The sequence below is a fragment of the Melospiza georgiana genome, chromosome 2, assembly GCF_028018845.1.
Source record: "Melospiza georgiana isolate bMelGeo1 chromosome 2, bMelGeo1.pri, whole genome shotgun sequence".
Taxonomy (NCBI): Eukaryota; Metazoa; Chordata; class Aves; order Passeriformes; family Passerellidae; genus Melospiza; species Melospiza georgiana.
The window spans coordinates 94,932,115-94,958,319 of record NC_080431.1 but is presented as its reverse complement, the minus strand read 5'-3'; the positions used below and the strand labels follow the sequence as shown (position 1 = coordinate 94,958,319).

Below are 26,205 nucleotides of genomic sequence, written 5' to 3'. Positions count from 1 at the left end.
AGGAGAGCATTTTCACATGCCTTGAGCTAGGCTATCTAATCAGTGGCAGCAGGCAACCAACAGGCACCACAAAATGCTAGGAAATTCTGCTTCTGTTCAAGCACACTATTCAGGGCCCAGCCAGTATGCACTTGCAAGTAAAACAATATAAGTATGAACTGACTGATGAACTTAGAATAAATCTTAAAATACAAGAATGATGTTACAAATGTTGAAGATGTTACAACTGCATCATTAGAATTCATGGACCATTGGATTCAGAAATCAAAACAAAGTCTTTTTTTGCTTCAGGCTGCAAGTCCTTAATCTGTATTTAGAGATTGCTAAAAATTTACCATTGTTCCAGATTGCCAGGCAAGGCATATTCTATTACCATCTGTATGGCAGTTGTCTTTTGTCAAGTGGGCAGTTTGCTTTTTCTCTCTCTTTGAGTGATTACAACCACTCCTCCCTCAGGAGGGGACATAACAGCCTGATAACAGGCTATTGAATGTCACTGCATGACTGATAAAAACTATAACATCCCATTGTGAGATGCTCCACCCAGAGGAAGGAGCCAAGCATTCCTACCCAGATATAATCTGGAGGTTTTTGAGACACCAGCACAGCTTTCCCCACTGGATTCCCCAGAGGAACAGCAGCTGCCTCTTCTTCCACTGGATCTTCAGAAGAATACATCCTTCTGTACAGGACACCCCCCCACCCCCACTCCAACAGAATCACATCAGGAGCACTGCAGCCACAATTCCATTTGGACTGCTACCAACACCCTGACCCACAGGGTGTCAGGTTGGGTTCTGACTCTGTCAGTGTTGTTCTAGTGTACTGCATTGTTTATTTCATCCTTTTATTTTTCTTCCCTATTAAAGAACGGTTATTTCCTGCTCCCATATTTTTTGCATGAGAGCCTCTTAATTTAAAATTTATAGCAAATGAGAGGTGGGGGGAGGGTTTACACTCTCCATTTCAGGGGAGGCTCCTGCCTTCCTTAGTGGACTCCTTTCTTTGCAAACCAAGGCATCATGGGATGTTGTTAAGGGCAAAGTTGGAGGAAGGGTGGATGGAAAGTATTGTCGTGTAACAAGCATGGGAGAAGACAGAGAGATGCGACAAAGAGGCTGTTATTTGGCAGCTTGAAAAGCATGCAGCTAACACAACTGCCAGTTTCTGGTAACTGATAAGAAACTGCAGAGCAAGATCTTTTAGCTAAGCACTGCCCCAGCACAGATCCCTGAATTACACTTTCTAAAATGTGCTCAGGGTGGTACTAGAACCCTCTCATATGCATACATAAACACGAAATTCACACAACACTTACTGGCACTGTTACCAATACATTCTCCTCTTACACTGTACAATCTTGGACAAGAAAAGGAAAAGTAAAAGCATTGCCCAACTTTGAGTTGGTTTTAGAAACTGAAAGGGAAAAAAATTTTGCTCATTCTGTTAAATAATTGCTGTTCATTCTTGCAAAAATTTCCCGTCTCTACCCAACTTTTTGGGTTTCTCCAACAGTATCAACAATTTCTAGGAGGATGCCTTGCAATCTTCCTAGCCAAGTTAGAAAAGACTAACACAAATTTCTTAAGCAAGTACTTTCTTTACAAGTCTGGAAGACTGAGAAAATGAAGAGAAATTTTTAAGTCAAGCCCAGAGCTTTTGGATGGGTCCATTCACCTTTCTATTAGTCTAGCGGAACTAACATCTTGATATCTTTTGACACTGAATATCTTTCAGGACCAAAATCAATGTTGTTTACTGTCATGTGAGCACATAAAGTACACTCAGGACAAAACACATCTGCTGTCCGGAAACAGAGGCATTCTTGGGAACAAACTTTGCTGCTGCCTTGTCATTGTCATTTCAGTATATTCAGATGTATCTGCTAGAGCATGAAGCTGCTCAAGACTTTGCTGCCAGCAGCAACTCATTACAAATTCAGGAAATCCAACAGGATCCTTTTCTCTTTGCCCATGCCCTCTGCAGGCAGATCCCAATTTATTGATAAGGTTACCCAATTACTGCCTCAGTTACTGTATAATTTGCATAACAAAGGGAAAACAGATATTTTAAGATAAGAATTACAATGAGGTGCTGAATATTTTGATGCATGAAATGCAGGTGAATGTCACATGTACAAAATTATATATCTTTTCTGAAAATCCTTGCTGACTTCATGCTTCCTGTTAACAGGATCATAAAAGGTGTGTGACCCAGCAGAAAAACTGACAATAAATTTCATGTTAATCTACAATGGGTGTGTTGGAAATAAGGAATTTGTGGGCCTTACAAATATATATTGTTGTGTATATTGTCATCTTCCATATTCCAGTTCCAACTGGGGACAATTATCCCAAACAAAATACCGGTTATGCTGCTCCATTAACAAGACCAGGGATGCCGAACTAAATCAAAGAAATGTGGAAATGTCTGTAAGGCACTTCATTATACTTGTAGACCTATGCTCTTTGTTAGAAAGGAGAAATTATATTTTAAAGGGCTATCGCATTTTAAGAAGGCAATAATGACTTATATGCGAGGTCTGTGTGTTTTTTAACATTACCCTAACACTGCCTTTATCTTTTAGTAGTGTCTACAGCTGATTGTGTATCTGTATGATTTTTCCTTTAAAATTTTCACAGAATAAACAATTTTAATATTACCAGCACAAGATCCACTTTCATGGATCTTCCATTTTCCTGGATGTAATCTCTCTCCCAGGGGATTATATTCCACAGCATTGCTCCTTAACGCATTAGAAAAATACACAAACCTTTCAGAGAGTAACAAATGCCCTTAAACGTCCATTTCTCATCTTTACCTTTCACTGATTTAAGGCTGTGATCCTTAGATCACAAGGAAGGAACCACTTCTTCCACAGTCTGCTCAATAAAAGCTACACCCATCACTGTTCAGGGAAGCCTATAAACTCACCTGCTTTCTGTAAAATTTGGATAGGTCAAAGCATGAGAGAAGGAGTTTTCAGGGCAAAAATTAATTTTTTTTTTGTCTAAACCTAGAAGTTTTGACTGTAGAAAAATGTGTGGAACACACTGAAGACTATTTTCAGAGTGTGCAGTGGCACTTGGATCACCGAATATCTAGAACATGGGATTGACAACCTTGAGTGTGAAATTTAAAAGTACATTGTTTTAATATGAAGACAACATACTAGGCCAACTTCATCACATTGTACTAGGAGTACAAAGATAATCTGAAATTTTTCAGCAATAGAGTCTAGAGGGTTTAAATCTTTGGCATATTTCTTGAGAGTATTTTTATTGTCCCTCTCCAACACCTTGCTTTTTCTAAAATCAATATAAAGTGTATGCTAGAGCTGAGGTCTCTGGCTGCCACAATAAAACTTACTCATTGTTCCTAGAATTGCAAACCATTCTGCAGTTCTTCCAGTTTCTGCCAGCAACTAATCCCTAAATATGATGGGGAGGAGGGAGTGTGCTAGCAATCATCTCTGTCTTCATTTCTGCCACACAAGTCACTCTAAAGTAGAGCCAAAGCACAACTGATGTTTATTGCTTTAGCTCGTGTTCCATACATATTTGGAAGGTGCAGTCAAAGCTGAAGTTTAATATTGTGTTTAATATTTGTGAAATTGAATGATTATGCACTCTCTGCTTCCAATAAACAAGTCCCCAAGGCATTCAATCAAACCCTAAATCTCTCAACTAAAAGCAACAGCTCCAATAAACATACTGGTAATTGCCTCAAATAAATGTTTGTCACTTGAAGTACATATTGCTGATAACTTCTTTTACTCCTGTCTTTTCAAAGGTGGCATTTTTCTGAAGGTTAGAAATGCTTGTCTTGCTATCTATATTATGTTGCATTTTGCATGTTTAGTTACTGGACATTCAGAAGTCACAAACATAGATTTATTGTCACAAGGAAACTGACAATTTCTATTAGCGTGAGGGAGATAAAATTTTGACATTATTCTCCTTTGAAATAACCATAAAGGAAGATCATTCCTCAACATTTGTGCTTTTCCCTCTCCAGACACCCTACAGCAAATGGATATGCATATGGTCAGTGCTCTGATGTGCTGTGGAACTAAAGAAAGGTGCCTAGAGTCCAGCCATTAACTTTTAAGGTTAAAGCCACAAAATATCAATATACCTGAAATTCCAGGTGACCTTGAACTTTCAGTTTTGCAAAACATTAGATATAAAATTTTCTATTACAAAGAGAGTTAAAATGATCTTACACAATATTACATTCAGTCCTTTTTTTGCTCTTCCTTAAGAGCAGCGTACCCAAAAAAATTAATCCTCACTACTCCTACAGCAGGCATTCTTATGCCTAATGCACAGTATACTACAGAAAATCCTGTACATCATTCTTAGTAAACTGATTCAGAAGTTACACATAGGATGAATCAGGTATGCCAGATGGGTGACAGAATTACAGAGAGATCCCAGGAGTACCAACTCACAAAAAGGAAAGTTAACTTTTGCCACAGTGATCCTATCAGTCTCCAATTTATTAATTATCCTGTGTCTAACATCTTATTTTTTCAGTTTTTATTCTGCAGGTTTCAGCCAGGAGCAGAATGGCTGAAACCCACAATGGCCTTAACTGAACACATCAAAAACATGCCAATTATTACTTCTCTGCTCATGCATCCTTTCCTCCAGCTTGCTTCACACCAAGATCACAAGCATTACAATGACAAGGGTAAATTGATTCATTTCAGGCTAGAAAAACATAAAGAAATCAATAGGAAAATCCTTAGGGATTGTACAGATTTCTCAAAAGGTCAAATCCTGATAAATCAATGTTTAAATAATTCAGTTTTCCTTCTCTCTATTCCAGATAACAGGATATAGCATTCATGACATGGTTTAATCTCTTCCATAAAACAGCCCATGGAATTCCATCAGTACCTTCTGACATGGAAGCTAGAGGTTAATCTATAACATGCAATCCTGGAGTAGATCCCTACAAGAAGAGGCATCACGTTGATATGAATGTTTCTGTCAAAAGCTATCAACCACACAATTCTCCAGACTCTTTCACTGCTTTTTCTATTGTTTGTTAAAAGCATGTACATTTTCCTTGTAGTCTCCTTTATATCTGCATTTTTGGGCAAACCATCCCATCTGACGTGTGATTTGTTCAAGTATAGTGCAGGCTCTCACTAAAGCAAAAATCCCCAAAACAAATACCAGTAAGCAAAATTTCCAGACAACAAGAACTAGTTGTTCTCCTTGAAGGATCTGCTAATTCCACTTTCCACTGAAATTCTTGACAGTAACCTTAAATAAAGACAAAGAAACCGTGAGCAACAACCCAATAAAACAAAAAATTAGGTGAACAAAAGATTCATATTCTCCTCAGTGTCTTCCCATAATTCATTACAACAACAGCATGCAAAGCAAATATGTCTTACCAAGCTCTGTTATATAGTTTTTTCCTTCTGAAGGTAAAGGGATGTACTGATTAGAAAAGAAGTTGCTTCCATAACCCAGGACAAAACCTTCTAGTTTGGTGCTTTGACTTGGTCGAAGATACCTCATGCAAACAGTGTCATCTGTGGCATTGATCTGAACCTTCAGGCTCTGCCTTTTCACTGGGGAAAGAGGGAAAAAGAGGAGATCAGAATGCATTGCCTTGCCATCATTCAGTAATGGAACATGACAATATAACAATTTAATTTGCTAATAGCATGCAACTGAAAAATTTCTTATAGGTGATGTCTCCTAGAAACACAATGTATTTATAAAGGTGAACTAACAGTCATGTGTAAGAGTGGTTGCCAATATGACTGTTTTTCCACTAGTTCAGCATTATCATTTGCTTTAACATCTACAATTGCAGTAGTAAAACCAGGCATGAAGTAAGTGGAAAAAATGCAAGTATTTTTTCCTTTAAATGCAAGAGTTATAGCAGTATTAGCCATATGTAAGACCCACAGGAGTGAAATGTCCAAGTTTTTTGTTTGATTTTTTTTTGCTTATTAGTAGAAAATATGAAGTTTTAAAACTAAGTTAATCAGTTAATCACACTCAAAAATTATGCTAGAGGATAAACAGCAACTAGATCCAAATAAATCTTCTAAATTTTTCCTGCTATGTTGGGCTGGAAATGTAATTTTGTATTTGGAATTATACCAGGACACCTAACTAACATAAATACTTTACTCAAAACTACGAAGAAACTCTTTTCAAACATTCATTTTTATGCTTTCCAGGGGAACAGCACATAAAGTAAGAAACATCTTGTATATCCATCTGTAAAAATTTAACTTGTAGCAACAGAGAATGACTTCACAACAGAATAAATAACTTTTTAGGCTACAAGTTGGTGTTTTGGCTTCCTCTTGCTGGGGTAAAGGAGGATTGGCTTTTCCCTTTTCCTTCCTTGGTATGTACAATTTTAGTACTCCCTTGTTACTGTTAGGCCTATCATATTTTCAGAACTGTTGAATTGCTGGCTTTCCCCCAAACTTACAACACCAGTACTGGGCTAGTACATTTTCTGTTGTTATTTCTCTTCTCATTCTCAAAATATAAATTTTTATCCCCAGTAGATTTTCAGGCATCTGTTCAAACATGAGGGTTGAAATGAACTTATCAGGAAAAACCAGAATTTTGCAGATAATCATTTTGCTTTGGAAACTAAATCCTGAAGAACACCTATAAGATAAATGTTAAATAATATATCATTGAATGATATATTGAGATAAATGATAAATCATATATCATTGAATAATAGGATAGAACGATACTAAACTTTTTCTTTCTTTCCTTCTTTCCCTTTCTCTCTCTTTCTTTCTCTCTTTCTCTTATTTCTCAATAATTGTAATTGCAGACTGATATTCAACTTACTCTAGACAAGCACATATTGATTCTCTGGTACCACCCCAACATACCCTGCTTTTTTTAGAGAAATTCTAATGACTAGAGTTGCCAAGAGACCAAAACCCTCACTTTGTTTTAGTAGATGATTTGAGCATCTGCAGTTGTCTGCACACAGAATGTAAAGCCAAAAGCCAACACTTTATGCCTCTTCCCTTTACAGAAAGAAGCGTACAAGTAAAATTGATGGAAAACATCTGCCTCCCTTCCTTTATCTAAAAACTGATCAAGAAAAATCATTCAGCCAGGAAACTGTCACAGTTTTCCAAAGGCAACTCTGCCAGGTTCCAGAAGACTGCAAGGCTTCTAGAAAATTCAGTTCTCTGGCATTTTCAGCAGAGCAATACCTTCACAGGGAAAAGGGTGGCAGTGGCTTCTAATCTCTGTGACATCCTAGCTCATTTATTTTCAGTACACAAGACTGCTGAGGATGGGCAACTCCGAATATTGACAGGGCTCCAGACAGCACAAACCAGGAAGAAAACACAACACACTTCAAGTACCCCAAACAGGCTTCATAAAGACACTTAGTAAAAACTGGTAACAAAGTTTAGGATTTTTATCTCTGACTGACAGTGAGCTACATCTGTTTAAATTATGGATTCTTCAAAACCCATTAAGCATCATTGAAATGATGGTGTCCTGGTCACTATTGAGTATTCATGCCTAAGGATAAAAGAAGACTTGCAGAATTTAATTCAAATATGGTAATTTGAGTTCCATAATAAATTTCTTAATCAGTCTTAGACCAGAATTTATTAAAAAAATTAGAGAACATCTATTTAATTTTAAATTTACAACAATTTAAACCATTTCTCCCCACAATTGTATCTATGTATCTCTGTTGTACTTTACATCAATTTGAAGACTTAATTCTGTATCAAGATTTTATTCAACTGGGTCTGACTTCAGATAGATGGATACCGTTGTTTATTCATAAGCAGTCAATTAGAGTGACAAAGAGTCTTGATTTTGTTAAGGCCTTAAAACTCAGTGAGGTTTCTGCAATTAGAAAGTTCAAATGGGATCCTAAAACAGTACTAGCTTTGAGATAATACCTTTTAGACCTCTTTTTTATAGCTAGCATATCAAAACCACCACGAGAGCTTTTAAAATCAAAGACAGTTCTAGAAGAAAATAAACAGGAATAATATATATATATATTTTAAAAAAGATAATAAGGCAGGAAAGAAGGAGATGCACTTGAAATTTAAAAAATAAATCCTTGTCCTCACCACCCTGTCTTGATAGGGTAGGTCATTTTCTGCTAATTTACTTTTAAGTACAGCGATGGCAAAAAGTATTGCAGACTTTCGAAAAAACAAAAAAAAGACAAAATTATTTAGGTTGGAAAAGACCATCAAGATCATCAAGTTCAACCATAAACCCAGCACTGTCAAGTCCACCACTAAACCATGTCCCCAAGCGCCACATCTACACAACCTTCAAATACCTCCCAGGATCGTGCCTCAAACATCATCAGTCTGTGCCAATGTTTCATGTTTTGGTGAAGATATTTTTCCTAGTACCCAACTTAAAGCTCCCCCGGCACAACTTGAGGCCATTTGCCCTTGTCCTGTCACTTGTTACTTGGGAGAAGAGGCTGACCCCCACCTGGCCCCCACACCCTCCTTTCAGGTACTTGTAGAGAGAGAGATGAGGTCCCCCCAAACCTCCTTTTCTCCAGCTCCCTCAATGCCTCCTCATAAGACTTTTGCTCCAGTCCCTTCAGCAGCTTTGTGACCCTTCTGTGGACATGCTTCAGCTCCTCAACATCTTTCTTGTAGAGAGGGACTCAAAACTCAATACAGAATTTAGAGTGCAGCCCTACCAGTGCCAAGCACAGGGGGTGACCACTTCCCTGGTTCTGCTTGGCAAACTGTTGCTGATAAATGGGCTTCCACTGGGCTCTTGGCCACCTGGGTACCCCCTGGCTCGTGCTCAGCTGCTGGTGACCAGCACACCCAAGTCCTTTCTGACCAGGCAGCTTTGGGTTGTCATGAGACAGGTGCAGCATTTGGCCTGGTGAAGGTATCCACAATATCCACAACCTTTTTCTCATCTGGTGTGTGACCCTGTCATAAGAGGAGATCAGGTTAAGCAAGCAGGATCTGTCTTTCCTAAAACCGGACCCAAAGAGCAGTGAAGAGCAAGCAGACAAATCTCCTTCTTCACTTTAAGTTGGCCACATGTTTTTCAGGGAAAATAACTGCTAAAGCAACAACACAGATGCCACACTTCATATGACTAAACCACGTTCCTATTCGTGGGCTGTGTGCATTCCAGAATCAGGGAGAGTGAGGGATGAATATTAACTGGTAAAACAATAAATGACAGTTTCTGGAAGTGTACAGAGTGGAGCAACCAAGGACAAGGAGAGCTGAATCCTACTTGCTGCACAGACACTGCCAGTCTAATCAAGAGAGGGCCAGCCTGGAACAAGGCAGATATAAATTATTTATAAATTATCTTGGTAAATGGGGACTGCCCCAGGCAGCATATTAGCAATATAGATTTCACTTGTGCTGATCTCACAGTGTTTTGAACAATTAACCAGGAAAGCACTCCCGTTCTGAGTAATGTGTCTCTTTTAATCATCACTCAGATAAAGATTCATTAAATATGATTGAATAGACAAGGGAAATCATAGGAACTTAATTCTTATGATACTATGATAAGAATCTATTTGATTTTGAGAATATTTTTTTTTTGTCTTATTAATCCGGGAGACCTTTTTTTCCCTGCTGAAAGACTCAAATGATAAACTAGATGCTGTCTAATTTCATTCATTTGTGTCAGGTTTTGGCATTTATTAGTGAAATCCTGATCTTAAGAATTTGCATTTGTAATGCAGTTCTTTTACATTGAGCCCATTTCCAAATGGAAGATTCTGAGATCTATGGCTGCCTCTGAAACACAATCTTTCCCCCCATGCTTGCCAACAGAAATTCCACACTGATCTGCAAGTATTCTCTTCAACAAAAGTCAGCTGATGGCCAAGATCAGCAGGAGAAACTGTGCAAAGCACATCTGAAGTAAAAGCACAACATTAAGTGCATCAGAGCACTTGGAGTGTTGGATTCACTCTGAGAAAAGGAGTCTGCCTGTACTAGGAAGGAATGTAAAACAGCTTAATAATGAATCAGCTGCATCATCAGAGGACCAGCCACCACCAGCTCTTCAGAAAGAAGAAAATAGCTACCAAAGAAAATAGCTACCCAATAGCTACCAATGGCTCAAAGAATCCAGCTGGGAGCACCATAGTTTGGCTAGTTGGAATGCATAGGCAACAGGAAACAAAGGCAAGAATATATTGAAACTTTTAAAAGTTTGGATGTTCCTCTCACTCACATCAGGATTCTGCTGTGTGCTTTAGGTGCGCATGGTCTCTTGTGACCAAATACAGTCCTATTTTTTGTTTTTATCCATAGAGTGAGGATCCTTGAACTCTGCCCTACAGAACTAGAGGGTGAATACAGCTGTAGTGTATTACACCAAATTTGGCTTTGTTGCCAGAATTCCTTTTGCCTTACATTGGAAGTGTTTATTTTCCACTATTTCAAAGATTTTAAGGGGCATGAAGGCAAGACCCAGCACTGCCTCCCAGAGTGCTAGACAAATGAAGTGTGCCTTATGAAAATATATTAGCACCATCTATTTGCGAGCACTACCTCATTTATCCAAATCATTCACAGCAGTGCTTTGATTTTTCCAAATCTGGTGTCATAGTACCACCAGGCAAGTTTTCAATGATAATCTAAAACTATGAAACTTTTCTTTTCTGCTCTTTTATATTTTTGTATTTATTTTGGCTGCCAAACATGGAGAAATATTGGTTGTTTGGCTGCAACCCAAATATATCTTAAAATGGGAAACATTTAAAAATAGTTCTGTTTCTATGTACTACAATAAACAAAACACACTTCTAAAGCACAGAATAATGGAATAACTTTGGGTGGAAGGAACTTCTCTAAGTCATCTAGTTCAACTCCCTGCTCAAAGCCTCAAGCTGCTCAGGGCCACATCCAGCTGAGTCTTGAACACCTCTGAGGACACAGATTCCTTAACATCTCTGGGGTAATCTGTTTCAGTGCTTAGCATACTTCTGTTTAAAAGAAAAGTCCTAATATCTAACTGGAATTTTGCGTATTCCAGTTTGTGCCCAGCGCCTCCTGCCAAATTACTCTGCACTTCTGCAGAAAATCTTTGTACTCTCCAATAAGATAGCTGAGGATCCTTTCTCATAAGAGATTACATCAAACACCAAGGTTCCTAGCATGAAATTCACATTCACAAATACTCTGAATGATTAAAGTAGGTACCATATGAAGAGGGCAACCAAGAATACCTTTTTAGGGGAGGGTGAGCTAACAGCCTTGCATGTAGTTTTGTCATTTGCAAATGAAGTTCCCCAATCATTTTTTTCAAAGTATTATTATGCCTACACAAGTCTAACATTTCTTCAGAAGAATCAGCTGTCAACATGCAGCAGTATAAAACAAAAACAAACATGTCTATCTACAAAAACCTAACCCTTGAGCTCTCAACTTCCACCTGAAGTGAACTACTTTCATTTCAAAGAGGGCAACTTTTCTTAGATGTATCAACATTCTTAACAGAATGCACACGGCAAATAAAATAGCATAAACTGTAATTCCTTCCATATTTCTTTCATATCTGGGGGCATTTTAGTAATTTAAATTATGGAGAAATTCACTACTAAACAAATTTCATACTGAAGAAATTCACTAATAAATGAATAGGAATTTCAGGAGTAGCTGAAATATGCAGTAGGGAAACTCCTCAATATTGGCGTTCACCTGAAGGTAGTGACCCAAAAAGGAAGAGATGCCCTGTGAGGGCCCAGGGTCCTCATAGCCCCATTCCTTCCTGCATCCTTTCTCACAGCTCTATTTCAAGGTTACTCACACCTTTCCCTCCAGTTGCTATGCATATTTAGATTTATTAATGCTAATCAAAAATATGCTGCTCTTTAATGTTATAAACTAAACATATACTTCTGAAGGAGAATTGTTAGAGCATTTATATTACAAAATTACAAGGTTTTAAAACTTATTTTGCCACTCCTTCTCCAGTGGTTATTACAGTTCAGAACTGCGTGAATAAGCTGTATTCATTAGTATTTTAGGACCAGTTAGGTCAATGCAGAGGTAAAGATGTATTAGCAATTCCAGCTTTTATTCCAGGTACAGAAACAATTGTACATAGGAAATTCGTTGCTCAAATGTTGCCATCTGTTTCACCAGTTTTCAGGTCATTCAAGAACTTCACTGAAGTTCCACTTCCATCTTTATCTCCTTCACAAGGCTCCTTAAACATGCTGGTTTAAAATTACTTCTTAGTTGACTTAGTAAAGTAATTGTCCTTATTTTCAGGATGAAAAGCTGAAAACAGTCTGGATTGGGATCCCATTTCAGTGGTCCAACCCCCAATTCCACCTTCCATTCTGCAGGTCATTTTCCATCACTTATTAAAATACAAAACAAAACTGAACACAAGGAAGAAAACTGTTGTTTGAAAATAACCAAGCCTGCATCTCTAGAAAAGGGAAGAGGAGTTAGACCTCTGAAAACTTCTTTGGTATGATTTAAAAGAACCTGACCCTGGCTCCTCTTGTGGGATTCTGTTTCATTTTTATTTTGAACCTCAGAAAATTCAGCTCCTTTATGCATCCAGTTAGTAAACTTAGTTTGGTGTTTGATGGTAAAAATTTATAAAATTCAACATTGAACATTTCAACATTTTTGAAAGATAGGGACAAAATCAAGCCTATTCATTATTTTCAATGCATAATGCCCTTTGAAACACCTTCAAGCTGAATAATTTTTGATAGATAACTTCTAAAAAATAAACAGCGCACAAATTTAAAAGGACAAGACAAAAACTACTTGCTTAATAAAGAAACTTGAAATTCTTATTTCAATTTAGATTATGGATCACTTATTTGTATTAGGATAAATCTTAATTTTGATCTGATGTCTTTAGGTTATCCAGGGCCTTGTTCCCCTGGCTTTTCTCTCAAAGCTCATTATTTGTTGTTGCTTTTTCCAGACTGGCCTGGTATGTATTTTTCAGGATGTAATTTCACCTGGACAGAGCTGATGAGACAGCGACTGCATCTTGCCCAGAAGAGCTGTCTTTCCAATCCTGGCTCCTTCTCCTGTCCAAGGAAACAAGTCCAAGGCAACTCCACCCAGGCTGGGCTATGGAGAAAACTGTGTCCTGGCCAAAGAACCTGACAGATTCTGCTGAAATTTATTCAGTAAAGGCAAGCAGAAGACTGTGCAGAGCATGGAGAGTCTCTCAAATTTTCTAGGTCTAAATCCCTTTTTTAAGCCTTTAAAAAGCCGATGGAAACACCAAAAGAGAAATGTGGTCTTTGGACCTGGCCTCATACAAGGTGGTCGTACTTTAGAGTTGATCAGTTGAATAAAATCAGGGACTTTCTTTAACAGCCTCTCCTCAATAGGAAAAGTTCAACAAAATACTAAGAACTTGAGCATGTGAAGAATTCTGATGCTGTTGGACTGGCTCTGGCCATAAACTTCAAATGTATTGAAGCAATTGGTATTAAAGACCACAGACCTGAATGCAGGAAGTCTCCCATGACTGTGCTCATGGTCAGGCAGTGCATTATCACTGCCATTACCTGCTCAGTGCCAGGCACTGTTTGGCACCTCCACTTCCTTCAGCACCTCCAATTTACAAAGATTTGTAAAGAGTCGAAAATTGAAGGCATAATAAAAACAGTCTGGAACTGCAGCCATCTTTGGTTCTGTGAGAAGGGTGAGGACACTACACCTGACAATCGAGGATGTAGTGTTTATCACTGAGTGCACAGATAATCTACTTTATGAGTTACTGTGTACCCAGGTTGTAGTGAGGGACTCATTTCCAACAGCCAATTTGGAGTCTATTCCTTACATGTCATCACCATTTATTACATCATAATACTTAATTTTTTTTCCACTCTGTGACTATTCATCTGGGGATCTTTTGAAACACTTTGGGAGGAATCATTCAAAAGAAGAATATCAAAATAACCAACAGCAAGAAAGTATAAATTCTACTGTGTTACAATAAGGCAGCTCCAAATCAACAGTTAAAAAACTTCAAGCAGTAATAAATTGAAATGTGTAGGTTTATCTGCATTAATAGAACAAAATAGGTAGTTGTACACTGAAATCCTCTTCTGTGATAAGTATTACCTTATTTGCCAGAATTCAAGCAAATGAAGGAGCAAGTCTTTAGCTGAGTATTAGGTAACATTGGGTTAGATGATTTTAAAGCTAACTTTGTTTTACCTCCTTCTCTGATTAAGCACATGGTTATTTTTTAGGGACAAACCTGCTTAAAGATAGTAGTATTTAGACAACTAGGAGGATTTACAAGCTGTAGCGACAGAATAAATTTGAAACCAAGACGTACTTCCAACCCTTCAGTTGTAAATTAATCCATGAGTCTCAGAATCCCCAACATGTCTAGGTATGTTTCAAAATTGTTGCCTTCTCTATTTTAAATCTGAAGAAATGGATCCCAGTCCTTTTATGTTAGTTCTTACTTCTAAAAAGGTCTCTTATCAGTCATGGATAAATACATAGTTTGTCATCCACTAGATAAGCAATGAAAAACAGATCATCTTGATAAATTCAGGAAAAAAATCAAATTCAATGACTAGAGGTACAGAGTATATTACCCAGGAAAGAAGCCTGAGAAAATAGGAGTCATTGAGCCTGGAGGAAAAGTACATGGACAGATATGAAAACAGTATCCAAATATACACGGCAAACAAACAAAGCCCTGAGGAAAAGCAGCATAAATTACTTCTGCTCCATATTTGTGAAGAGAAGAGACAAACTGCAGCAAGGAATATACCTGGAAAACTGATACAGGGAGATACACTCTGGAACAAATGGTCTTGAGAATAAGAACAAAGTGGTCAAAATAAGTTCAGGAAGTCCATTTCAGCCCTAAGTTTCCTTGCAAAAAATGCTATTTTTCCAATAGTTACTGCTTTTGCTCTGCACATCTAAGTATATACCATAAAGCTTCAAGGAGGGCTGCCCTCCTCAGTGCCCTGCACGAATCCCAGTATCCTACTTCCTGTCTCTAAGACATAGAAAATGAAAATCCAATAAGGCATGGTCTCTTCACTAGATAGATAGGCATAAGAGAATTGCCAGGGAGAAGTAAGATTTATTTATTATGGAGAAGAGAGAAATATCTCTGTGCAATCGATTGAGTAAAGGCAAGAAAGAGCATCCAGGAAACTGCAAGCTGTTGTCCCTAGGCCCAGTCACGAGGAACAGTCCCACCTATGCACATGATAAACAAGAAGGTGATTTGGAACAGCCAGAGCAAATTTACCAAGGCCAGGCTGTCTGGCAAAGCTTGCTGCCTTCTGTAATGTTATTCCTGGCTTTGCATACAATGGGAAAGGGGTGAACATCATTTACTTCAACTTTGGCACAATTTCCACAGGTATCCTTCCTGTCAGACTGGCCAAATGCAGACTGGATGCCTACATTACAGGGGAGATGGAAAACTGGGCTCAAAGAATTGCAGTCAGTGCTTAAAAGTCCAAAGTCCCTTTTGATACCTCTTTGATATTGCTTAAGAAGCTCTTTCTGGTTCTTGAGCAACATCCAGTGTAATTCCTATTCTCACTTCAGTGAGGGAGAATGTTTTGTGCTTTGTGTACACTGGGGAAAGAACTTGGGTTGTGGAAAAGAACAGAAGCAGATGAGTTGTCCATAATGACCTGCTTAGGAATTGAGGGAAAATTAGATGCTGATGCCCATTCAGAAATAGGTGATATTCTGTTTATAAGTCCCCCCACTATGCTGGGTATAATTGAAGCAAGAATCTTTAAAATAATATGCAAAAATATGGAAATGGAATGGGATTATCCTTTTTCTGAAGTCACAATTGTTTTCCACTTCCAGCATTGCAACCCACACATGATCACCCAAAATACCTGTGATCTCTGCTCCAAATAACACCCAACACCCAGGACTTCAAATAGAGCAAGGATTAACAGCTCCGAATGGCACTTGGTAAAGGTGTTTGCAATATTCTGTGTTAACTTTGGAATAAATTCCCCACTTTTAAGAAGCAGACAGATGATAAAGCAATTAAAGATCTGAAGCACACATAAGAATTCCTGGGCAGTGTTGTATATCAAATGCTAAATTCATAAAGAGTAAGAAAACTCTGTCAGTAACAAAAGCAGTACTGAAATATTAAATTCTGTTGAGCTTGGACAACTGTGATTCGGGCTAGTCAATGGAGTCAAAAAAGCTTTTAGTCAGTTACTTTCCTTTGGTTTAGAAAGCTGTAGACACAAACAAACAAACAAAATGTAAATTTAAAAAATTGCTCTATGTTTCCAAAAGAGTAGTCAAAATAAAGTGGTTTCACTCATGTTCCTGGTCTCCAAACTGAACGTTCTCACACATGTCTGTGACACTTGCTGGATGCAGCCAGTCCTATAAGGATTGATTCCAACTGCACATAGTTTTCCCAGCTGGAAAATGTATCTCATCTTGCACCATTAGATGAGACAGATCTCAGGACTGATGACCTGGCTTTTTACTACTACTTTAAAATAAACCCAACAAAAACCCCAACAGATTAGGAAAAATCAGAGGTGATCCTTTTAATCTTCTTCTATATTCTTCCACATTTTGAGTTTGCAGAGATCAAAGGAAAGATCCTACAGTTCAAACACATCTGGAGAAAAGAAGCAACGAATTACATCTTTAATTTAAAAAGTACTAATAAATACGTCATATGTTTAGAATTCCTAAATTTGACAGAAATTCTTTTTCAACTTTATGAACACACTGTGAAGCAGAGGCATTGTTAACTCATCTTAAGAAAACTAAAATATGAAGTAAATTGTTCCACTAAATCTGCTATCCACTAAATCAAACAGACAATAATGGACACCAATCCTAGTAAATGTACCAGACGTAAAATAAAAGCTATGTCTATGATTAATGGAGTACTAAGATAAGACAATTTTTTTTTTTTTTTAATGAAGGTGTTTCATCTTTTCTCCCACATATTTCCCTTCCTACCCAGGACATGGCATAAAGTTCATGCTCTCTGACTATATTTCCAAATTCTTTATCTGTTACATCACCTGCTCTATTTTCACCATATTGCCTTTTTTCTACAGAGATCAAAGAAAGCTGCAGGAAGTAATCTCTCTTCCCAACCTATCTTCCTGTGTCTATATTATTTTTTAAAAGAAATTCTCCAGCTGGTGTTTCATTGAAAGAAAAATGCCAATGAAGAATACTATCAGCTACACAAAAGGCAGGCTTTTGAAAACTTTGGGGTGGGATAGGGGCATGTACATCTATGCACACCATCAGCTAAGCAATCCTTGTAGGCCTGACTTTGCACTTTTACTTGTACTTCTCTCAGGCATTTATCCAAATCCTCATGGAGAATTTATGGTATGTAGGAAGCTATGTCTCTCTCATTACTGATCTTGTAACCCAGTGTGCAGTAGATTACATTAATTCCCAAGGAATGCTCTCTCACTTAAGAGTGTATTAAGCACATAAATAATGCTTCACAACTTCAGAATCTTCACATGAGATGTATTCCCTGTGCCAGTTTTTTTGACAAGTGTTTTAATACTGCAAAAACAAATTATTGAAAAAAATTTAGAAGGGCCACGTCACAGAAAAAATTATTCACAGTGCCCAAAGTTTCAACAGGGCATAAATGAGATTATCTATTCCCTATATGCAACTTTTCTTATCCTTAATACTATGAGCAACCTCACATTGCTTTCAAATAAGTATAATAATAGCATATGATCTCCCTTGCTAATTGCTGTAAGTATTTCTGAGTGGAAAGGGAACACAAACATCTGCTACATTACTGAGAAGCTGCTTTCTAAGAATTCATGGCTGTACATTAACAACATACTAATGCTTTTATCAACTGCCATTTGATCAGGTTACCAAAATTGTGAGAGTACAGGGGATTGATCAAAGTGTGAAACATTTAAAAAGGCAATTTTTTATGTAATGCATTTACCAAAATCAAATGAGCAAGATCTCACACTGCATTTGTGTGTGCACGTGTATGCCTTAGCGTACCAGAGAGTCTGTGTGAAATCACACTCATGACTTGGTTACTTGTGTGCAAGGTGAGTACAGATTTTCTGTTAGGAGTAAAAATCCCCAAATCTGCCAACAATTCAAAAGAAGTTCTTCAGCTAAAATTAATTGCATAATTAGCATTTTAATCTTCTGGGGAAAAAAAATCTTATGTTTATACAGGCTTGATTCACAAAGGACATAAATTACCTCCTACTCCATAACAGCAACTGAGTTACATAACCAACACAAGGAAGAAGACATTTCTATTAGAATTGCCAGTTCTTGTGCTCCTTGTAACTCAACCAAGAGAAGGAAGGATTGCTGAAGAGATGCACTATTGGTGCTTGTCAGATCATAGCTAAAAGCTAGTGCTCATCTGTATGGTAGCAAATGATGAGCTGTCACTGTGGAGCAATTTCACAGACATGTTCACACAGTAAATGTCTCTTAATTAGCTTTATGACAGAAGAAGGAGACCTGTTGATTCCAGATGAATACGAAACCTCACCACTTTTACCTGAGTCAGCTCTCCATCAAACCAAGGGAATTAATGGCTCTTAAGCCTGACTGCAGCCACTTCCCTGACTGTGAAGCAAGCTGCACACTGTGCTATAAATAAAAACTCTGCCCTGCCATTTAATCCAACTACTTCAGGGTTTGTATGAGCCACAGAATGGAACTCTGCCAAAACGTTCAGGTCACACAGCAGTTTTATTTCTATTATTTCTATCCCAAAGCTCAATTTCTTATCAACTTTCAGACTATTGCACCCCTGCCTTTGTTTTCAGTGTGTTTGTTCATGTTGTACTGACACTGAGCTTTCAAAAGAACAGTGACAAGCGATAAAGTCTGAAAGTCTTGTCATTTTCTCAGTGTGCATTTTTCTTGTTCATGTATAGGCTTGAACTGTGCTAATGAGGTAATCTAAATTGCCAGAAAATGTTTTAACTTCGGAGTCAGAAAACTATCTTCTGGGACATTTCAAGTACACATATGTGTATTTTTGAACCAACCACAATTTTATGTGTTCTAAAATTACTCCAGACATTTCCATCCCAGAAAGAAAAATGAAAGTGAATAATTAATATAAGGCAGATATTGCAAGCAGCTGACAAAAGAAGAAAAGTCTTTTCCAAATGTGAGTTTAAAAATAATGTTATCCCACATACGCTCTCAGTCCTTTAAAATTGGCCAGGTTCCCAAAGTATTAATTATGTAAACTCATATCAAGCATTCTGTGGCCATTTATAGATTCATAAACTAATGCCACAACTGCAGGTGATTGGAAAGAATCTTTTCCCACTCTATTTAATCATGCTATTCCTGAGCAGATTTTTAAGAATAATGCAAAACCTTAGAACCATATTAAATTCTGGAATAGCCCTAAAAAATAATTCCCTCATACTTTGAGATTCTATTTTGCCATCAACTCTTCAGCTTGAGAAAGAGTATAGAATTACAATTTCTTTTTAAGTACATGCAGTGACACCCTAGTGTTAGCATACCCCATACACACACAAAATAAATAAAAATCAAATCACACGCAGAGGTTTATGCATGTCATAAGTTGGGTTTTATCAAAGTGGATTTATTCACATGGAGCTCTAATGACATGTTTGTTCAAGGTAAACAGTATTAATATAAGAGCCATGGCTACAATTAGTCTACAAATAATTTATGGATTCACTTGCCTCATTTATTTTTCTTCCAGAAGATGCTGTAAATAATACTAAATTCTTGCAAAGTGATGGACCTCAGCAACAACTCCAAAGCATTTTAGAGAACACAGGTTATATTTTGTCTACCAACCTCTGAAGAAGTGCAGTAAAACTCCTCTCCAGACTGGGAAGAAAGTAGTTTTCCTCTCATAGAAGAGCATTCCCTACTCCCTGCCCTTAGGTCTAGAATCTTCATAGCTAGAGCCTCAACTCTTCACCAGCATTTTATTCAGCAGCACTGAATGGGTGAAGACTGTGTTGATATTCTTAATGCAACCATCCTTCCACAACCTTGCCTGGATACCTGCACACTCTGATCACATCACTTTGGTGAAGCAGTGAGTGCAAAAGCATTCGGTTCTGGTGACCATAACTACAATCACGACTTCATGAACAGTAGAAATTCATTTATGGGTTCAAAACTTGACCTGTTTTTCTTCCCCTTGATATGACACACTCTAGTTTGCTCAAATGAGGAGGTTTAGAGTTGATGTAGCCAGAGTAAAATGGCACATCATTGTTTTGTTTTGAGGGATGGCAGTACAGGAAAAGTTGGCCCAGGCCCTGCCCACGCACTGGTTTCATTCATGATGCTGCCAGTAGTCATCTTCACAAGCACCACTCTCACAGCCCAATAAGGCAAACATGTATCTCACAATGCAAACTAGCATTACATCCTGTTATCCTGTAGAAAAAGCAATTTTAACTAAGACCATTTGAACTAAGGCCTGCCAAGCAAGTCTGAATAGGATTTGGCCTGTTTCCAGCTGCCCTTTTTTACTTGGGAAGACATTGCAGACTGGGCTGTTATGCTAATGGCACCTATTTTAGGCTGCAGGCTGTCCAGAGCACAAATACCTGCTTCTGTTCTCACCATTATCCACCATGCCAGTGAGGAGGACTCCAACTGTCTTCTGTAAAAGGCAGCAATCAAGAATGTTCCACAGCAACAAATCTGTCTTGCTCACAAACAATTTCAAGTCTGCACTTGAATTCCCCCAAGGAAAATAAATCCTCTAGGAGCTGCATGAACAGTTCTGACTATGGCAGGTCACTGCTAGCCATCTTTTCCCCCTGGAGCAGGCAGAGGTTTTTGTTTCCACATGCAGTGCACACCTGGTGAGCCCAAAAGGTCCAAGAAGGCTCAAACCCATTGTCCATTCACTGTATTATCAGTCAACAGATACACAGACTGTACCATCCATAAACAGTAGGTCTGGCCCCACAGCAGCAGCAGGATTTAGCCTAAAGCTCTCCCCACAAGTGAATTATGTAGCTTGTCCTTCTGGAACAGCAAAGCCAAAGATTATATGAAGGAGAGCTGAAAAATAAGGTTTGAAAAGAGATACTTGGGAACACGAAAATTAAAATGAAGAGGTGGAAGGTTATATAGATTACCCAGCAGTGAGATCATTTTGGAGGCATTCACATGCAGTGGAATTTAATTCTGGCAGAATCCACCCATATGTATCATCACAATGTTGCACCACTGCATGTGCCAATACAAAAATGGAATTCTGGTACTACAGATTATCTTTGAACTCAGAAGCCTGACACTCAGTACTGGGTTTTGATATGTTTATGTGCAAGCCTAGGACACAACTGTCTGCGTGATAAGATAACTTTGATTAAATGAATTGCTATAATTGTTACATTCTTATGGGCCGTTTTCACTCTCAGCAAGAATCAGCCAAATTTGCCATGACATACCTAGTGACTGAAAACCCTTGTCACTCTATGACACCAGATAAAGGATACCTTTTAAATTTCCTGTTGGACTTGTCACTTATGTGTCATTAAACATAAGAAAAATATTTCACAAAAAACCCAAATTAATTTTGCAGACACTTCTTTTTCCAGACACAACAAAACATGAAGTTAAATAATTTGGTTCAAACTGGCTCTTCTTCTCAAGAACGTTTTTTTAAAGGTTAATGCATTGTGCATTTTGAAAAATAGTTCCCAGAAAGATGTTTTATAAACCATGGGGACAGTAACCTATAAACCACACGTCATTTTAATCCTTTTGTGATATTTTGATATGCCAGCTTCCTTGCATGCTCAAAACCCACAACTTCCAGGAGACTTTTCCCTGTCTTACAGTTTTTGCCCTGCCACCCTACTGCTACCAAAGGCAGGAAGGGAGAGGGCAGCACAAAAGTTAAAAGTTTGGCTGTTGCAATATAATAAGTGTGATACATTGCAATAACTCCACATTGTTTTAACTGTTTGACACTAGTAAATGAAAACACATGCTCAGCTTAGTAAGATGCATTACGTAACATAGCACAGCCAGCAAACTTAGCTAGGAATAAAATTAGTCTCCTCCTTTTCTCAAATGTCAAAAAAAAGTTTGGGAGTCTACTGTAAATACAGCATTCACTCTAAAAGGGATGTCAGTTATAATTACCTTAAGTACAAATATGAGCTAGTAGCTATCTACAATATCAGACCAAACATATTCAGGACTTCCAAACAAAGAAACAAATCCTCAGTGCAAAACAATTATTTTTCCCACTTAACCCCACTGCTGACAACTGTAGATACAAGGAAGTTTTGGATCTGGGTTTCCCTACACGAGTTTGTAAATCAGGCTTTTTCACATGGTCCCCTAAGACATGCCAAGTCCACATTCTCTTTCCCTAAGAAGACAGCAACCAGGAGAAAGCCAAATTAGGGTTTCCTGAGCCCTTCCTGGACAGCAGAGTAGGATAGGTCTGAGTCCTGGAAAGTAGAACCAGGATGGACCTGAATTCCACTGTACCTGATGACTAATTCAAATAGTAGGAAAACCACAGTGGTCAGAAATATGTTAAAAAATCCCCTGAAAAAAAACCAGAAAAAACATTGAGACTCTTTTCGTAAATAACTTCCTAAAACTGAAATTTTATAAGAAGGGATCAACCCCAAATTCTTTTCAGCTCTAACAAAGTAAAACAGAACCTGAAGATAGACAAAGCTATCACAAACAAAGATTCTAGTGAAAAACCACATTTCCATGTGCCTCTGTGCTGTAACTGGAAAGTCAAGTGACAAAACCAAAACCATGAAATCCTGTTTTACCAAACACTAAAAACTTATTCTTCAGTTGTTCCTTCAACAATTGTATCAGCTCCAACTGGAAAGATGACAATGAAACACGGTTTATAGGGCAGTACAATCTTGGGGATTACGTCCTGTAACTTGTTTGTTCTGGATTCTGTGGCTTTGTTTTCTCATCTCTGTCTCAGATCTGGGATGATCTGCTTACCAACTCATTCTCTAAAGAGAAGTCTTTTTGTCTGTACTTAATTCCTGTCTAGAGAGACAACACTGAGCTCTTTAAGAATGGAACTTTTCTGTTATGCAGAACCATAAAAATTAGAGCATGTTCCCATCCATCAATAAAGCACAGCAGTGTTGAACTTTAGAATCATGTACGTTGGGTGGCACTGGCATAATGGCATAATGAGAAAAATAAGTAGAAAAATTCTAATTAGAAGAAAACTTTAGAGGCTAGACAAAGTTAAACAGACAGCTGCTGAAATACTGGATGAAATGTCATCTGTAATGGTACCACCATCTCTCACTCTGATGTTCTGTGATCCCTCACTCAGCATCCAAAGGCACTGCAGAATTTTCTTAGCGGTTGATCCCTCAAATGAAACACAAACATAAGTGCAAAAAAACCACTGCCTTCTTACTTGAACACACTACCCATCAGCCTTCCTTCCCCAATTATATTGTCTTCACTTATCATTATTATTCCTCCAACAATACCTTAATCTTTCGTGTCAAAACAATGAAAGAATTCATTATTAAAAAAACACTTTTGAGAGCAGCAATAATATTTCCTTTTTTATCCTAGTAAAACACACACGTATGGAGGTGAAAGTACAAAAATACGTGGGAAAAGGGAGCAATTTGTGTTCCAGCCCTCTGACCAGCACATTTGCACATGTCTCTCAAACAGCTCTGGAAGTCACTGTGCTGGCTCTGTTCCTTTGCAGCTGCAGGAGGCAAGATGTTCCTTCCACCTTGTACCAGTGCAAGGAAATCCCATGAGACATGGGGTCAATGTGTTTCACCTCTGGGAGAGAAGATTTGAGCACTAGAATTGCAAAGTGCTGGTAAGAAGGGCAAGATTTACTCTGATAACCTGTTCCCACAAGTACCTGCCCCACCAGAAAGTGAATTTGCCAGATTGCTCTCCTTCAAGTTATGAACTTGATTCCATTGCTCCCCAGAGTGACTCTGAAACCTCAGTTACATGCTTTGGGACTTAAAGAGCACACGAGTTCACTGGAACTTAAGCTTGGAGAGCAAGGCAGAGAAGCCCTCTTAAAACAGAATATTACTAGTACATATTTTCATTTTTAAAACACTTTAAGATCCACACATTCTCTTTGCTTACAAAAAAAAGTCTGTAATCCCTATCAAACAAGACAGTGCTGTAGAAGACAATCCTGTCAACATTTCTGGATAGCAGCTAAGTACTAATACACTTGCGTTTTCAATGCATTATTTGAAAATAGTAACTGGAGAGGCAGCTACAAACAAAAGAATTAGACTGCAATGGGAGGATCTTAAAAACTTATTTCACTGAAAAGAAATGAAGTTTCCACCTGCAGTTTTATGCACTTGGCAAACAGAACTTCACTTCTGCAATGTTATTTTAGGACAGAAAAAATGCATGCCAGAGTTAATCTTGCAGTGGATTAGAAGCTTTGTCTGAATTTCACAGTTAGCATAAACTTAGAGCCACTATTCTACAGTAGTGAGCAGAAAGTCCAGTGAAATCATTTAAAAAGACAAGCACTGGAAAAGTTCCTTTCCTCAGTCTAGGCAACACATACAAGATTCCTGTCTGGTCAACATAATCCTCTCTTAAGTCCTTTTTTGACAAAACTAAATTCTTAGACTTAGCTTGACTTGAACTGCATATCTATTACTTGCAGACTACACACTGTTCTACTATTACCAGTATGCAAAAAAATCTCCACACTGGCTCTAGAACACAAGGTTAAAAGGAAGATAATTTCAAAAGAACATCATCATAGGAAAGAAAGAAAAATAATGAAATTCTGGAAAAAGAAAGTATCTTAAAGAGGGGTGGGGATCAAAAATCACCTCAACTCCCCAAAATACCTTTAGATTTCCCTTCTATGAAAGAGAATCTCCTAGAAAGCCCTCAAAGTGCTTATTTGTCAATAAACACTCTCATAACTGAATCACAGGTTCTTCTGCAGTCGGTGGCTGCAGGAGAATGCAGATGTGAAATGCATTACAAAGCACAGTGGACTCAGGCAAGCACTGCCACAAAGTGAGAGCAATACGTGCAGCACAGAAACAGTTGTGAAATTGCTGCCTTAATGCCAAGGCACTACAAAGTGTTTTACCATCCAGATAGAGGAATATTCTTTTAATTTTATGCTCTTACTGCTCTTCATGCAGTAAGCAATAAAATACTATTAAAATGCCAATGTTACATGTGTCATATAACCATGGAGAAGAAGAGATCACTGCCAGCTTTGCAAATCTACTGTACTTCCAGACTCTGGGAGAAAGGAATGGTTAAACAAATATTCACACAAGTTTGGAGGGTTTTTTCTACTTGTATAAATTTTAATCAGTCATATTTCTCTCCCTCAAAATGCATGCCACCTGCCCGACACTAGTCAATTCCTACTGAATTGTTAGGATAGAGATAAAGGGAGAGTATACAAGTTCTTTCAAAGACGGAACTGAAATCTTCTACCAGCAGCACAGGGTGCCTCCAAGTCACATTGTCTTTAAGATATTAAACCACAGACCTGCACACTGCTGTCCAAATCACTATAAAATCATTAAATACAGTAACTTTGTCATGATAATTCTCATTACAGTCACAAGATACCATGAAAACTTTTGAGCTTATTTTATACAAGAGCTTTAAGGTTGCTGTCATACCGGGATTTGCCCTTTTCCCTGACCTCCTTTCATCTTGTCTATTACCTTTAATCATTTCTAACACGTTGAAAGCAAATTTGCATAACAAAACACAGACTTTAAAAACTCCCCCCAAGTCCCACAACAGAAAAACAAACAAACCCCCAGAAAGTCGTTCATAGCTACTTGCCTCTTGGCAATTTCTGAGTATTTCCCAGGTTTAGTGCAACATATCCACAGAAAAGCAGACAGACAAATCTTGACATGATGGTCACAAACCCAACCTCGCACTGGGAATGGCTCTGACAGGTACCACACAGAAGGACTGCAGCTGCATTTAAGGGAACCGTTCTCTCTGTGACAAGAGGCAGCAACACTTTGACACGAGCTGAGTTTACACAGTGGGAGGAGACAGGATGACATCATTCACTCCCACTGCAAAACCAGAATTAGCATTAAAAAAATATTATCAGCCTCCCCCTGCGATAATTTTCTGGAGTTTCTTACAAGATCTTTTCCATCACTAAGTGTAACACCATTACCATTTTATTACTTATA

The 26,205-nt window shown here is 38.1% G+C and overlaps 1 protein-coding gene across 1 annotated transcript in view; it reads right to left on the bottom strand.

Moving 5' to 3' along the window:
- The window catches only part of ABI3BP (ABI family member 3 binding protein), a 138,300-nt gene extending 112,301 nt beyond the window's left edge, over positions 1 to 25,999 (bottom strand). Inside the window, exons 1-2 of the mRNA XM_058044929.1 lie at positions 25,838 to 25,999; positions 5,411 to 5,590 (exon numbers count right to left, since the gene is read on the bottom strand). Coding sequence (XP_057900912.1) covers positions 5,411 to 5,590; positions 25,838 to 25,913 — 256 coding nt within the window. The 5' untranslated portion in view covers positions 25,914 to 25,999. The remainder of the gene's footprint in view (positions 1 to 5,410; positions 5,591 to 25,837) is intronic.
- Between the last annotated feature and the right edge of the window lie 206 nt (positions 26,000 to 26,205).